The following is a 16,894-nucleotide window of genomic DNA, read 5'->3' on the forward strand; positions in this document are numbered from 1 at the left end:
CAAACCAACAGGAGAGGAGTGAGCATATGTTTAACTAAGGGCAATGATTTGACTTCTGTAGTTTGATTTGTATTTTTTGACCATAGGCCTTAATGCTGTCTCTATTTTCCTCTTTTCAAAAGAGTTTTGGCTTGACCAAGGAGGAGAGCAGTGAGGAACTGAGGGGGGAAACTTAAGACTCTGGTAAATTTGCCTGCCAACAGTTATTTCTCTTAATCTTCCTTGTTCTGTCACTTCAAACCTAAATCATGCTCATCTCAGCCATGAGACTTTTACAGAAGTTTTCCTTGACTCTTTTTCACCTGGTTTGAGTGTGTCAGCATGATGGTGATTTTGCTAAACTGTGTCACCCTGGGGATGTACCAGCCATGTGAGGACATGGACTGCCTTTCTGACAGGTGTAAAATCTTGCAGGTAAGCAGACTTTCTTCTTGTTGTGATGGTGCCCCAGTCCAAGTGAGAAATTTTCACACATGCTTACCTTCAGCATGTGGGCAACACCTTCCCAGACATGTTGGCAAGGATGTCCCTGGCAGTATGCTATCCTGGTGTAAAATGGCAACATCTTACTTTTAGGAGGGGAAAGAGTGAGAAAGAGATAATGAATGAAGTCTGTTAGTGACCATGAAATACAGAACAGTTGCTCACCTTCCTGATCCTGTGCATAAACAGGGTTTTCCTGAAATAGACAGCTACAAGATACATAGCTAATCCAGTGAAAAATGTATAAGGTTACAGCATCCAGGCAGGAGAGAATGGCAGCTCCCAGTGCATTTGGTTACTCTGTTGAAGAGCAAGGGTACTACTGGGTCCACAGGTAATGTGGAGTTCAGGATGCCCAAAAGGAGAAGAAACAAAAGGTATGCCAAGAAGGGTCATGGGTATATCCAGTCTATGAACACACTAGCTGAGCTTCCTGATACCCCACAGGGAAGGTGACACAGAAAAAAGTTGTCACTTACAGTATAGGTGAGGCTGTGACATTCAGATATCTGAAGTCTCCATCTGTGACTGGTATATGCTGTTCAAGCCATGCATGAAGCTGCACTATGCCCTTAGCTGAACCAGTTGCTATGGGGTGAGGAAAAATCCCTGCTGGGAGTCCCTGGAAGGATGGTATTAACCCTGGATAGGTTTGGATCTGTTGGTACTGAGCCAACACTTCCTTCCAAATCTATGTAAGAAGTCTCTGAGTCTACATCAATTACTTCACCTGTGGGGAAAAATAACTATAAAAGCCCCTTGCTTACTTGAGCAGCAGGAATCTTTGATGACAGGGATGCATGGAAGAAGCTTTTCTGGCCTTGCCTCTAACACATTTTCAGAAGTATTGGAATTTGTATTTATCTCACATTCTGCATTTCAAAGACAAAGCTTATTAAACGTGCTCTTTGGTTTCTGATTGGCAGGTATTTGATGATTTCATCTTCATCTTCTTTGCCATGGAAATGGTCTTAAAGATGGTGGCCTTGGGGATCTTTGGCAAGAAGTGTTACCTTGGTGATACTTGGAACCGCCTGGATTTCTTCATTGTCATGGCTGGGTAGGTCAATAGTTTCTGGGTTTATTTCTTCTGTGTTTGCTGGAGTCTTGCATGAAACGGAAATAATGTAACTGAGGGGAAAGTTTCCACTCTGGCACTACTCCAGTACATACATCAAATTGGAATCAGACCTGCTGGGGTTAGTAGTCTGTGGAAGAAACAGTAGACAAGATAGCTTAGCTCCCTGGCTAATGCTCAACCATCTACCTCACACAGCTTCAGTAGAGGTTGCTAGAGCAGCTAACCCAGAAATATTATTATTAATTATTATTATTATTATTATTATTATTATTATTATTATTATTATTATTATCTGAATGGAACAGATGTGTAACCTTTACCAGAATAAAACTTGCTTCTCCATTTCCAGCAGCAGTGTTTCAAAGGTAGGAGTGTAATTTTTGTAACTCTGGGCTTTTGTCTTCCTATTGCACTGTCTTTACCCAGGGCATTATTGGTACAAGTTGACATTTCAGTGTTTTTTACTACAAAGTTGCTATGGTGAAGCTCTGATTTTACCTCTGCATGTATGAAGTAGAAAGCCTACCAGGATTTGCCTATTATAACACAGGAAAATGTCCATCTCTGATACCACTGGGCATGTGCATTTTTTTGAATTTATCTATTTTCAATTAAATTGCCTTGTAATATAATAATAGTTTAAAAAAAAAGGTAGGAAAACAAATGATGTAATATTGCTGTTGTTACAGCAAAGAAGTGTGAATATTTTTCGAGAGAGAAACCCCAACTTTCCTCTTCCTTCTCCAATCAAGGAATTACTTGCATTAATACTCACCTGGAATACTCACATTTAACTGAGTGAGCCAGCAGTGAGTTTGAGCTCGTATTGCAGAGTTTTCCCATGCAGTGTGGAACAGCATTGTCTTTATATTTGCTTTTGACACAGTTCTTCTATAGCAAGACTCCAAAGTCATTCCCTCTGAGATTTTCAAAGTAATTTCAGTTGTAAAAGTTTGAAGAGCGACTCTCAGCCAGCTTGTGCATGACAGGAGGACAGGCAGGTGAAAGCTGGAGCTTTTTCTAAATTAACACAACGAGCATGAGATGGGAAGACCTTTCCTGTGGCTGAACCTGCTGTGATTAGCATCTGATTTAAAGTGGCCCTGTGTGGGGACCAGAAGGCTAAGTTAAGGCATGTGATGCATGGTGGTGAGAAAAGCCAGATCATTGCATGTTCTCACCTGAGCTCCTGGTGGCAAAATTACTGGTGACGTGATGCAAGGAAAGCAAGACCCCATCACAGCAGCCTTTGGGGAGGAAAAGAAAGAACAGGTGTGTTTGAAAGAGGGACCTTGGAGCCCGTGATGCTCCTTTGTGTGGGTGAGGTGCTACTTTATGCTGGAAAGAAAGCTCTTCTCCAGATTTGGCTTAGGACCACTGTTGTGTGGGGTAAAAGGCCTGGGAACAGGGGGTCTTCCTCTGCCTGTTGTACCTAGCAAGTATGGTGTTTGAGTGGTTCTGTCTGGAGAGATGAAGAAATAAATGGGGCACTGCTAAATGGAAGAGGGTGGCCTCAAGTGCTTATTCCATGCAGGAATGGAAGGGAATTCATGGATTCATGCTACCTAGATGAGAAGGAGTAAACCTCATCTGCATGTTTCTCTCTGTTGCCACTGCTGGCAGAAATTTGAGTAAAAACAGAGTCTTTTGTGCATCTGATAGCAGTAGTAGGAAAAAAATCTCATATCTGAACTCCTTTCAATGCCAAGGAGACTTAGAATCAACTCCTAAGATATAAAATAATCAGTGTGGAGGTTTTTTCATTTCAGGTCCAAAACTGAAAGAAATCTGTTTCATGATTTCTATACAATCGTTCTCATGAGGTGTCAGGCTGAAATGATAGTAATCTCATTAGAATATCTGATCTCAAAAGACTTCTGCTAAAGAAAGATTTTTCTATTTCGTTATATAGAACTAATGACTATATAATGTATTTTGAGTTATAAAAGCTTGTGGTTATTAATTCATTATTCTTTGAAATTCATGAAAATTGTCTGCACTGCTTAAATTAAATCCAAGGCTTAAACTTACCCTTACATACAGGCTGTAGGTTTTTATTTAACCTCAAATTTAAGCCCTAAGCTTTATCCTACTAGGTCCCACACCTGGATCAGGAATGGCTTCAGCTTACTCTGGGTCCATATGTTGCCATAGCCTTCTGACTAAGACAAGACATCTTGCATTAGCATGTTTTCTTCATGCCTGTGAATTAGATACTGAACAGAAGCTAATTAGTGTTATCTAAAGGGTTTCTCTTTTTCATGGTTCTTGACTTCCATTGCCTGCAAGGCAGGTCATAAATTTATCTCTCAATAAAGCATCCATGATGTTGGCAAGTAATGCACTGTCTACAAGACATGCAACTCCTCTCAATTGCAAGAATAAGGACTGCTCTTCCCATTGCCTTCTCTTCCCTTCTCCCTTTCCAAATAAACACCAACCAGGCAGCAAAGGTTGGAAAATTGTAGCATGGAATAACAAAATGCAGGCAAAGGACTGTATTGTTGGGTGTTCCTGGGCAGCTGAGATACCTCCATCTGGCTGGCAGCATGTTTTATCAGAGAGCATAATAACTATTTGCTGCTATTGCCCAAGATAGTGTTTTGGTTACATAAACCGTGTATTCAGACATCCATTTGTAGTCTTCTCCTCACTTCCTTGGAAAGCCAGAATCCATAGTTTTAGTCATCTGAATGGAAATGTGCCTCATGTGCCCCTGCCCTCCTTGCCCTCGCTCCCCACGCAACCCAGCAGCTCAAGGAGGAAGACTCCATTGTCACTAAAAATGTTCAGTTTCCATGGCAACATGAGCTGACATCACCAGAACTTTCTCCCCTCTCACACACTCCATCTCCCAGCCATGTTCATCACATTTTTGGGGTTTTTTTTTCAGAAAGGATTAGAAAAAAACAGAACAACACTCCTAAGTTAACAATCTCCTATGTTGTTCCCCTTCAAGTTCCTAAAACTGAGGGTGGGAGTTTGGGTTGAAGAATGCTGATGTCCTTGAGCACACAAGCAGCTGGGGTTGCAGACTCAGCTTGCCAATGCCCCAGTTCCCAACTGCTCATTGGTGACAGGAAGGTTGCAGGTTCCCAGACATTTCAAGCAAAGTGTGCTCATCACCAGCTGTCCTGGTGGGACTCCCACTTCCCCTGTGTTTGTGATTAGGTCTTGTCTGTCATGGTTGCTTTCTGGCAGTGATGGGTGCATTTGGAGAAAGCTTGATCTGAGACAGCTTCAGAGAGGAGCTTCCTCAAGTTGGGAGCCTACTATCTTTTAGAAGTTGAACACTAATGTATTGAAATGTGAACACTAATCGTATTGAAAATGTCATCCAGTGAGTATGCATGTGTGAATGTAGAAGAAGAGTCACTTATTTTTGGATTAGCACTCATCAACTTTTAAATCCAGTTCTCTAGCTAAAAAAAGAGTGAGCAATTTCTCCTGCTCATTCTATGCTATGAGGCAGTTGTGTTCATGTGCTTGGAGATGATGCCACTGTCCCTCTGGGAAGGATGATGCTCCCTTTACATGAGTCTTTCTTGAGGGTCCCCATGCAGGGGGTGAATTCATGCAACTTTTGTGGGCTTTTGGGCATTAATTTCACTAAAGGAGTGGTGGTTCTGCCTCTCTTGAGCCAAGTGTTGTAATTAGCAATCTGTGGTGGGAATTATGTCTGTCTCTGACCTCTTCAGTGGCATCCTGTCAACATGTTCTGGTATGCAGTTTACTTGTGTAAATAGGTAGGTTAAGGGGTAGAAGGCTTCAGTTCATGGCTGGGGAGATGACTGTGATTACCAGTGTGTGCCAAAAACGTGTCCAAAATTTTCCCTTAACTACTTTCTGCTTTGAAGTCCAATGGTTGAGGAGGGGCTCATATATCTTTCAGAGAATGCCTCATCTTTACCTCACCCTATTATCACACTACAGCGTGCTATGTAGATCTCATAAGCTGTGGTCAAACCCCATCCTGACCTTGCCTTTGATGAAAGGAATGAGTGGTGTATTTTGGCATTTCAAGATACACTTGCAGTGTTTTTTAACATTTTTTAAAAGTTGTAGACATCAGAACAAGACACAGGACTCTGCATAGATGCTTCAGTAGTAATACTGTCTCTCTTTTTCACCTTGAAATTCCCTAGTTCCTGCAGCCAAGCATTGCCATAGCTCATTTTAATCAATCACAGCATCCTCCCTGTCAGTTCATTGAGCTGCTTTCTCCATTGGCTCCAAGCTTGGTGACTGGGACTATTTTCCTCTCAACCCCCTCTTCTGAAGTGAGAAAATCCCTTCCTATTAGTAGGAACAGCAAACTTTGTTCCCAGATGTATGCTGTTCCATTTGTTCATACTGGAATACATATTATTTGCATTTCCAAAGAGTTCATGCTGTTCCATAGCGCTGACTTGTCTTCTTCATTTCTTTTCAGTTCTCCTAAAAATATGCTTCAACTGCAAAATCCATAAGTATTTTTCTTTTTTATTTTTTCTTTTTAAATTTTCTGACAGCTTGTGATAAATAAATAAAGAACAGAATGGTAAGAATCATGCATTACAGAAGTACATCTACTCTCAAATGAGTCCCTTTTTACTGTTGCATGTGAAGTTTATTACTTAGCCATTTTTTCTCCTGCTAATGTATGACATGATGATTTCATATCATTCCAGCCATATCAGTGTAATTACTTGTGTGAACCAGACTTGTCATCACACAAGAAATTAGATCCACTTAGTTTGATGATGCCTATTTTTCTTTAAACCTGTGTTGATGATGGTTAATTTTATTATCCACCTTTAATCTGCAATCTATCAAAGCTGCATATTGATGATTTCAATTCTGTACTGTGATCAGCATCAGTCCAGTCAGCCTATTGTGTTCACTGTGTTTCTAAAGTACTGGCACAACTTTAGAATTTCTCTGACCCTTGGATGCTTTCCCAGTTTTCTGAGACTCATCAAAAAACATCAGTACTGGTCTAGATCTTTTCTGGTCATTCTGGTTTTAAAACTCTTGGATAGAAACTGTCCAAGCCTACTTATCTTAGAATAGCCCTATTTTGATAGGAATGACCTAAAATACTTGATCACAGCTGGAGCTGAAACTAGCTCATTACCATCTATGGTACACATACATCATCCAACTCTCCCCACAGGACTTCTTTTTTTAATTGAAGTTTTCTGGCTTTTTACAGTGTTCGTGACAATTTTGTTTTCTTGTTCCAGTGATTAACTCCTACCATTGTATGTGCTTGTTCAAGTCTCCAACAAATTTTCTGCAATTTCCATCTCCTAATTTATATTCATTGGTATCAACTTCCCCTCCCTTGCTATTGCATTGCTGCTTTTGCTTTCACTTATGCTGAATTATCTGCCTAGCCAGTTCATCTTCTCTCTCTTGAAGCTTCTTGGATACCTGATAAATATTCCTGAGCACCATTTGTTTGTCATACACAGTTCATGAATTATAGCCTTTATCCTGATCAGTCTGATGCATGGCTGTGTCTATGTGCTTTCAACTTCACTAATATACTTGGTGGATTAGAGAAATCATATCTAGGACTGCTGATGTCCTTACTTCATTTGTACATAACATATGTAATCAAGTAGTCCTAGCTTTAAGTTCTATGATTAAAAAAAAAAAGAAAAAGATAAAAAGATAAAGCATTTATAGGACAACCTTTGTATCTTCCATACTTAAATGCAATTTTCTTTGAATGGGATGGCAGATCACTGTAAATGCTGGGAAACTGCAAGGAGATTTAGGTGTCCCTAATGCATGTTGTCCGACTCTTGCAGATGGATAAGCGCAGGGTTTTTCTCCTATGAATTACAGACCAATCCCAAAAGAAGTTGTCAGCCTCTTTTCTAATGTGAGCTAGAAATACATAGGATCACATTCATAGGGTCATAAATAGTTTGGGTTGGAAAGGACCTTGTGAGGAATCCAGTCCTTGTTTCTTATCAAAGTTCAGTTCTGCTCCAATGGTTTGTGAGAGATTAGAGGCCCACAGCTGCTGTTAAAATTCATCAGTCTCTTACCATTTTTGCCACTTCCTACACAGTCCAATTTTCTTGTCCAAAGGAGGGTCAACAACAAACTCAAGTTAGGTTGCTCAGAGTTGTCCAGTCAAGTCTTGAAAACCACCACAGAGACTGCACCACCTCTCTGTGCCTCAGCCCTACTCCTGATTTATCTCTGTAGCTGGTCTGAACTTCCCTTCCCTGCTTGGTTTTATGTCTATTGTGTCTTGTTCTCCTGTCATGCACCACTGTGAAGAGTCTGGCTTCCTCTCCTTACTAATCTCCATATAGGTACCAAGGAGCTGCTGTTGAATCCCTCCAAAATTATCTCCTGTCCAGTTGAACAAGCTCCTATCTGTCAGCCTTTCTTCATAGGGCAAATGCTCCAGCCCCCCAGCATCTTGGTGACCTTCCACTGAACTTCCTCTGGTTTATCGACATCTTTCTTGTATTGGGAGGCCCAAAACTGAACGTGCAATTCTAGATGTAGCCTACCAAGTGAAAAAGTAAAGGGGGTGATCCCTTCCCTCATCTACTGGCAGCACTCCTGTTGCTGCAGACTGGTATGCCATCAGCCTTCCCTGCATGGATCAGGTGCAGGACCTTGTATTTGTCTGCTGAATTTCATGAGGCTCCTGTCAGCTCACTTCTCTAACCAGCAGGAATTCTCTGCTTTATACAGCAGAAAATTAATCCATAAGTATTCACTTCCAAATTGTCACTGATTCTGTACTAGAAAATGCCATTCTGACAGTGTGTGCTACTCCCCCTCCCTTTCTGTCCATTTGAGTCTTCCTAGCTAGGCTAAAATCATTGATTTTAATATTCCTTTCATGCAGATCTTCCCACCAGGTTTTCTTAATGCTATTTAGGCTGTTTATGCTCATAAAGTGAACAATTCCTATTCTTTTTATTACTCAGGCCCCTAGCACTGGTGTACAGACGATACCATTTTTCTCCTCTTTACATCTTTTAGCGTCTTGATTAGTTTCATTCTAGACATGGAGTCTCTATACAAATTAACTTTTTTTCTAATTTCATCACTTTGTCCTTTGGTCTTTCATTTAACAGTCTCCTGGCTGTTCTATCTCTCAGTTCCCTAAAAACTAGTTCTTCTAATGAAATGCTGGTTAATATTTATGCTTCTCCAGGGGTAGCCCTGTGCTCTGCAAGTCTCCTGCTCAGTGTGGCTGGCCAAGCCAGCACTTCATTAAAAGATTACTCCATCATCTCCTTTTCCTGTTGGGCAGGATGGGCCACTGAGGACCTCGGCTCATAGAATCATAGAATGGTGTGGGTTGGAAGGGACCTCAAAGATCATCAAGTTCCAGCACTCCTGCCATGGACAGGGACACCTCCCCCCACTAGACCAGGTTGCTCCAAGCCCCATCCAACCTGGCCTTGAACACTTCCAGGGAAGGGGCAGCTACAACTTCTCTTCCAATGTCTCACCACCCTCACAGGAAAGAGTTTACTCCTAATATCTCATATAAATCTGCACTCTTTCAGTCTAAAATGGCTCCTTCTTGTTTTATCACTCCATGCCCCTGCAAAATGTCTTCTTTCCTGTAGTGACTTGAGGTACTGGAAGGCTGTTACAAGGTCTCCCAGGAGCCCTCTCTCCTCCAGGCTGAACAACTCAAACTCTCTCATTCTGTCTCTGTCTAGAGGAGCTCCAGCCCACTGATCATCATCATGGCTTTCCTTACTCCAGTAGGTCTATGCCCTTCTTGTGTTGGGGACTCCAGAGCTGGACATGTTACTGCAGATGGGGTCTCATGAGAGCAGAGTAGAGAGGGAGAATCACCTCCCTTGACATCCTGGCCACACTTCTTCTTCTGCAGCCCAGTGTATGGTTGGCTTTCTGGGCTGCGAGCAGACATTGGCAGCTCATGTTGAGCTTTTCATCAACCAGCACCCCCAAGTCCTTTTCCTCAGGGCTGTTCTCAACCCATTTTTCACCCAGCCTGTATCTGTACCCATATGCAGGACCTTGCACGTGGCTTCATTGAACTTCATGAGGTTGGCATGGGCCCACCTCTCAAGCCTGTCAAGGTCCCTCTGGATGGCATCCCTTGCCTCCAGTGTGTTGACTGCCCCACACAGTTTGGTGTCATCAGTGAACTTGCTGAGATTGCACTCAATTCCACTGTCTGTTTCACCAACAAAGATGTTAAACAGTATCAAAAGATGGTAAGAACTGAAAGATGTTAATGGATGAGTATATACATTCATCAAACAAAGCTATTCCCAGGTGAATATTTCTTGTCCATTTTCTTCAGAAATTGTTTGGTATCTGTTGCATGTAATTATAAGAAAAAGAATTCATTTCAAAACACATCATCATAGGTCCTGGAGGTTTGAAAACATTTTTAGTTTGCTTTTTTAATATCATTTCACTTACACTATGGCAGCACAGCTGTCCTGTGATATCTTAATTTCTTCTCTAAAGCATCCTTTCCTTTCTGAGTGCATATTCAGCCTTTGGAGAGGGTTTTCTAGCACCTTTGTACAGCTGTAGCCCTTTATATTGAAGAGAACATTTCTTCTTGCCCCTCTGCCTTTTGGCTAGTTGCTTCTTCAGGAGTGCTTTATTCAGCTTCCACATTTGGAGCCTGGGAAGTATTTCTGTTAACTGAGATGATGATGATTAGTAGTAGTATCACCTTCTCTCTCTGACAATTATATGATATCCTTGATTTCTGCTTCCCTAATTCCTTAGATATTGCACCCTTTCTTATATAAACCCTGAGGTGATGCTGCTTCCCAAATCCATCCGAGCCTTTTTTCCAGCCCTGTTCTTGCCAGTGCTGTCCAGCCTCAATGTGTGGATGTCTAACCAGCATCTCTCTCCTTACTTGGAAGCCACCAGTTTGCACTCACAGCCCCAGAGTTATTTCCCTGCATTTCAACCCAGGAAAGGGGGCTGGAAGCTTTCTGAAGGGTGAGAGTTACCAGCACCACTGCCTCAAATCCCTGCCCAGCCCTGGGAAACAAAACTGGCACCTCACAGTGCCCTTCCATGCCACAAAGATGCTGCTTAGTCTGAAACACACTGATTTGCCTTAATCTTGCAAGATGGGTAAGTGTGTTGCCAATCTTCTGCTTTCTCTTTGCTTTTAATTAACTACAGTCCTTCAGGGACCTGGCCAGCATTTGCATAGTTATGACTTTAAAATCTCAGGCCATTAAATACTTATTAGCAGCAGCATAAACAGCAGAATGCTCAGAAAATCCTAGTTAGCTAATCTTCGATGCCAAATGAAAGTTTCTGTAAAATTATGGCAAGTTAAATAAAACTGTAATAAATACAGCAATTAGGTGTTTCAAGCAGTGATCAGATAAAGATGGAAACCAGCAAGCAGCAGGCTAAATACCATCTTAACCAAGACAGAAATATCAGAATCACAGCCCTCCCCCCCAACACACACTCACTTTTTCCTCCTTAATGATACTAATTATTTCATTTGCTTTCTCCTAGTAAAACTATCCATAGATATGCACCATATTGAAATGAAAGGAGTCATCAAAACGAAATGAATCACACCAGAGAAGAATCAAAACAAGGAGGCAGTGATACCCTATGTGTGTTTGTTATGTGTAGTTATCAATTATTGCCTCTGATTTTTTTCTTCCCTAAAAGCTAATTCCCTACCACACAAATTCTTAGCTTAAAGGAAAAAAAAAAAAAAAAAGAAACACCAGCAGGTTTGCAGGACCAAACTGCAGACACCCTTTTTTTTTTTTTTTTTTTTTTTTTCCTTTCTTTTTTACTAAGCAATGAATTACAGAGCTCAGAGCCCTGTGCTCAGACTCCTGGTTTTCAAAAGTGAGGCCCTGTCACTCATCTTCAGTCATCTGATCTTGGCAAGTCCCTCTGGCTTTCTTATCACAGTGTGAAAACCTGCTTATGTCTTTTCATATCATGTCTCTGAAACTATTAAGAAACTGTGATGTTTTCTCTTCGTACACAGTTTGGAGAGAAAACTGAGTGTTCAGGAGTGTGAAACAATCACATTTATGACAGCAAGGGACCTGTCTCACAGGATCTGGAAGCCTTTGCTTGGAGTGCAATTTAAAAAAAAGCAAGGGGAAAAAAAAAAAAAAAAGTTCCATACTGGTGAGGGGGGATGGTTGCAGGTTATTTCTTTTTTAAAAAGAATACTTGAATCATAGCTCCAGAGCTGACTGTGTAATTACAAATTGATCTATCACTCCCTGAAGAAAAGTCTTACTTTTTTACTAACAGAATTGTAGCATTTCTAATAATTATCTTTTTTTAAAAAGTGAGGAAAATGTAATTTTTTCATTCTTTGTTTTACTAGCAAGGACTTTATTTTTCTTTCTTTTCCTTCTATCTTTCAGCTCTTATGTCAGCAGAGAGTTGTCTTTTTGGAGCGTGATGAGCTCTAACTTTAAAAGGGATAAGTGGCACTACTTAGCTGAGTACACTGTGGTTTGCAGAGCAATTTAGAGGTCTACTGTGTAATGTCTGACCACATCCCATGTGATGTTATTCCATCATTTCTATGGTAGGTGTTGAAAAGAGTTCAGCCCCATCTATCATGGGTACATTTTGGTGCCCAGGAGGCACCAAACTGGGCAAAATGTGTGCAAATGCCTGCATGACCTGCTCTTCCAAGCATATGTCAAATGAGCTGAGAGCAAGTTCACTGCTGGTAGCTGCTCACGAGCCCTGTACCCCCTGCACGATGGAGCAGCCCATGTCCATGTAGCAAAATATGAGGTTCAGTCAGTTGGGAGCCAGAGCATCCATGGAGACAACATTTTTTAAAGAGGAATCCGCAGCCCTGATGTGCCTGAAGGGCTGTGCCTGTTTAGCACACCCCATGGGGCTGGTACCCTGTGCTGCCTGAAGCCCCTGCCTCCTCCCAGTGCAATATTGAAGGTTGTGCAGCTGTGAGTAAGGGAAGGGAATGGGGGCATGGGATGCAACATAACTCTCTGAGCAGGGAAAAGGGGGTACCTAGAGAGAGTTTTAAATTTCTGCCATATCCCCTGGGACCTTTGGTGTGGGAAGGAAGGATGTGGCTCCAGATATGGTCAAAAGGGCTGGGATGGTGAAGAAATCTTAAAAAATAGGCCCCACTTGGCAGCCCTGGAGTCCTGAAATGACAAGGAGAGTGTGTTTTGTGTTTTTCTCTCAACTGGAACAGTGTGTCCTATAGCTGTAGACCCAGGGTGGAAGCAGTAGACCTTCTCTCTTGCCCAGCACCTGGGCAGGTCTTGTCCAGATCTCCTGGCTCTGATTCTGCTGTCTCCAGATGGGCTTGTGAGAGATTAGATTAATCCCTTCCAGGTTCCTGGCTGCTTACAGCTTTCCTTATGTACAAGCCAGGGCATATCCAGTTTTAGCAAGGGCAGGCAGAAGTAGTCCTGAATGCCACTTGTGCCCCACACAGTGGCTGTACAGCTGTGTGCTCTTCCTCCTGCCTCCTTGGTGTTGATCCAGCACTGATGGTCCCTGATAACCCAGCTGTCACGAGCACCAGCAAGTGGATTTTTCTGCTTGCCCTCCCTTTTTTGCACGCACAGATTCAGCTACAAAAGTCCCTGGGGGGAGCCCAGCAAGCCACATCCTTCAATTCCCCTGCCCTCTGCTACGTCTCTGGCCAGAGAGGGCTGGGACTGGGTGGATCAGAGACTGAGTGCTCAGACTTGCCTTTCATTGTGAGTGGCTCATTAATATAGGAAGGGACATATGGGACCATTGGAGGGGACCTTTGCAGTGTCTGGTGAGAGGAGCAGCTTTGCTCCTTCTTTGCGTTGTGGCTGCAGTCTTTGAAGACAAAACAGAGGCAGTGAGACATCCCTCTCATCCTGGTGTGTACTACAGAGGTTGGAAGATTCAGGGGAAATCAGTCTCCCACCCTCACCCCACAGACTGCAGGTGGTAAATTGGAGCTGTGGGATGGGGCTCCTATATCCAGGGGGATGGACACCTTGGTAAATGGAGATACTTCAGCTTTTGGTGCCAATACCTGATTTAAAAATTCAGACAGAGAAAACTGGCAGACTTAGTCTTATGTTTTCCCTATGACTCCCATATTTTTTATCCCTGAAGTGGCAGAAATTCCAGTTTGTGGAGTTTGGCCAAATCAAGGAACCAAGGACAGAAAAGCAGATTCTTGTAGACAGAAGACATGTTATGTCTCATCCAGTCATGGTATTGGGTACACATTATGCTCAGGCTCCTGACATAGCTGAGAAGCTGGAGGAATTCTGAGCAGAAAGCAACCAAATAATTTCCTGCCTCAGACATCTTAGGTGCTCATAAGATGCAAAGGCCAAACAAAAGTCCACAGGCAGGGAAAATCCTCATTTTGCACAGACTCCTAGCAAGCCTGAAATTACAGCTAGGAAGTCACAGCCATGAAGTTTCTGGCTTCAATGCCAAACCCAAATTTGTTTGACGAAGAAATATGAATTGATTAGAATGCAGTTAATTAGATTTCAATTGAATGACCCTATCAGAGAAAGGGAATTAGTCAGCTTTTGAATTTGACAAAAGAATGTTGGCTTTTGTCATAAGGGAAATACTGCCTCGGTATTTTTCGTGAATGCTTCCAGAATATACTTTAAATATTAGTTTTTGGCTGCTAATTTTCAGCAAATAGAAGTTAAGTAGCTAAGATTAGGAAAGCTAATAAGTATTTAATAAAGGTGTAAGGAGATGTAAATATGAAGAGGTAAATGATAATGTTTGAACTGTTTTAATCATGGATTTCATTGAACATAATTGCGAGAAAGCTTCTAGCCAGACTCTGCATACATTTGTTATCTTGGATTACATGTACAGCAAGATAAAATCTCAATTTTCTGGGCTCCTTACACGGCTATTATATTCTTGCCATGTCTATTCTAAATAATCTTAGTTTTTATTACTCCATCCTGCTGGTCAGTCTGGCAGAGAGCCATGCTGACTTTGCATTTCTGCTGTTGCTGGGCATCGAGGATCACTCTTCTCTCCTGAGTTTCATTGCTGCTGGCAACGTGGAGTGTGCCAAGACAGATCTAAGCCCACTCTCAAGCTCACAGGTGCAGAGGAGCAAAAGAGGTGCCAGGCTGTAGCTGGCAAAACTCTTCTGCTGTTGTAGAGAACTCATGGGCAGTGAAGGTTTGTGGTGCTGGTGGTTTGCACACCTTCTTGTTCCAGTGTGCTCCCTGTCTGCTCCAGTGGCTTGGCAGGGGATGGACGGACTGAACCAGGTGCTCTCTGGATGTCAGGGTCAACGTCCTAACAAATTGCTTTTTTGTTCCCCATGGTAGCTTGTCCTCCTCTCTGTTAAACTCAAAATCTCTTGCATGTTCAGCTGGGCAGACTTATCAGGGCATAGGCTAATGTTTATCAGCAAGGCACACTAAGTAGGAGGAGGCAGCAGGAAAATCAGTAAGGAAAGGGATAAAAGGAATAAGGAGGAAGATGCAAGAGCGAAGAAAGAATTGGTAAGGGAAATGAAATACATAAATCAAAATGAAAAAGATTAAGGAAGAAAAGGTGAGGGATAAACAGAAAACCTGGAAATGGAGGAAAATTGAGAGGTGGAAATGTTGAAGGTAGGCAGGGGTTCAGAGGGATGGTAGGGAGGAGCTGGGATATCCTTCAAGTGGGGAAGGGGGGCAGAGCTCAAGCAGAGAGATGTTCCCTGCCAGACATCCCCCTTGTCTCTACAGGATGAACCCCATGGTGCTAAACCCAAGACTCCTTGTTCCATTTCCCATCCTGTCAGCATTCCTGCCATGCATCAGCCTTAAGCTGCACTGTGCATTCGTCAGTCCCCTCTTCTTCCAGAAGAGTTTCACATGGAAAGTTTTGAAGAAGAAAATCTCTAGTGAGGGAAGAAAAATTACTGTATAAATTCAATTATCTTGACAGCTCAGTGCTCAAATTCCATCACAGATCAGGAGTCTCTCTCTGATCTAGCATAGTTCCAGCTTTCTAACCTGCCCCTGCACTCACCCACCCACACCAGAGGACGCAAAATACTTTAGCACTGCCAGAAATTATCTGTTGTTTCCCTTGGGTGAGCTGCATTCCCTCCTGCCCTGTCACGATAAGGGGAAAGGGCATCTTGAAACCAGGACAGGGTTTTCTTCCATATCCCAAGCTCTGAGTGCCCCTGACCCTTAAAGAAACTAAGGCTTTTACAAACAAAACGTGCTTCAAGAAGCCAAGAAAGGGTCAGCTGAGATGAAAGGTGGTCAGATCTTGGGGGCTATGCTTGTGCATGGCACTGAGCTGCCACAAAGCAAGGACAAGGAGCCTGGGAAGCTCCTGGAGTTTAGCAAGGAGGCAATTGGTTTGTACTAGAGCTTTCATGTTTGCCTGCTTTTGGCTTATGAACACTCAGCAAACACAGGGTTCCCTGGATTGCTCGTATGATAAAGATGCAGTCATGGAAGGTTATGTGCCTGCCTGAGAGTGCAAATAAGCACTGTGCACCTAATTCACCATCACAAGATCTTGAGACTCAGACTTAGGAAAATGTAAAACTCTTGACACAAATCTGCTGCCAGTTTCTGGCTGACCACTTGTGAGGGGCCCTTTTGACTTTCCATCAACCTGTCACCATCTCCCCATGTGGCAGTAGGAGATCAGGTACAGCCCAAACCTAGAGGGAGTGAAGTGTTCAGGGTTTCCAGGCAGTGGGGAGCAAGGCTGGCTGGAGAAAGATAAGAGCAAAAACAGATGGGCTGGCAATCCCTGAAATGCTGCAGATGCCCAGAGGATTCCATTTCATTAAAGTAAGGAGGAAACATTTAAACTCAATAATTTTTATCTACACTATTTTTTTGTTTTGTTTTTTTTTATTTTTTGTGTTTTTTTCTGTTAATCAGGAGAGTTTCATTTTACCCTGCTCACCTGCAGTCTGTTGTGGTATTGTCATGCTACTCTTGTGCAAAGAGAAGCATGAGCATAATCTGATGCTAAAGCTGTCCCCAGAAACAAAAAGGCAAGAGTGAGCAACCCTAATGCAAAAGTGCACTGGAATCATGTTGGTTTGGATATGATTTGCGTGATGGCTACAATAGGCATAACTCATCCTCAGGGATTTAAGCATCCTGGATGTGTCTCTGTTGTTACTGCCAAGACCACAAGGCTTCAGGAAGAACCATAGGCAGAAGGGGTCTGTTAAGCAAGCTGAAGCCCTGGGGCCTGCTAAGGCTGAGCTCATCTTTGTTAGAAGTTGCTCTCTGCAAAATTTAACAGTTGCCCTGCTCTGACCCATCCTTGGGAACAGCCTGCTATTTTCATTTGCAGATTGATTGACTGTTCAGTTGGTTT

General features: G+C 42.5%; 1 protein-coding gene across 1 annotated transcript in view; it reads left to right on the forward strand.

Moving 5' to 3' along the window:
• Positions 1 to 250: 250 nt before the first annotated feature.
• The window catches only part of CACNA1I (calcium voltage-gated channel subunit alpha1 I), a 91,811-nt gene continuing 75,167 nt past the window's right edge, over positions 251 to 16,894 (forward strand). Inside the window, exons 1-2 of the mRNA XM_071731255.1 lie at positions 251 to 414; positions 1,410 to 1,543. Coding sequence (XP_071587356.1) covers positions 322 to 414; positions 1,410 to 1,543 — 227 coding nt within the window. The 5' untranslated portion in view covers positions 251 to 321. The remainder of the gene's footprint in view (positions 415 to 1,409; positions 1,544 to 16,894) is intronic.

The sequence above is a fragment of the Heliangelus exortis genome, chromosome 1 (genome assembly GCF_036169615.1).
Source record: "Heliangelus exortis chromosome 1, bHelExo1.hap1, whole genome shotgun sequence".
Taxonomy (NCBI): domain Eukaryota; kingdom Metazoa; phylum Chordata; class Aves; order Apodiformes; family Trochilidae; genus Heliangelus; species Heliangelus exortis.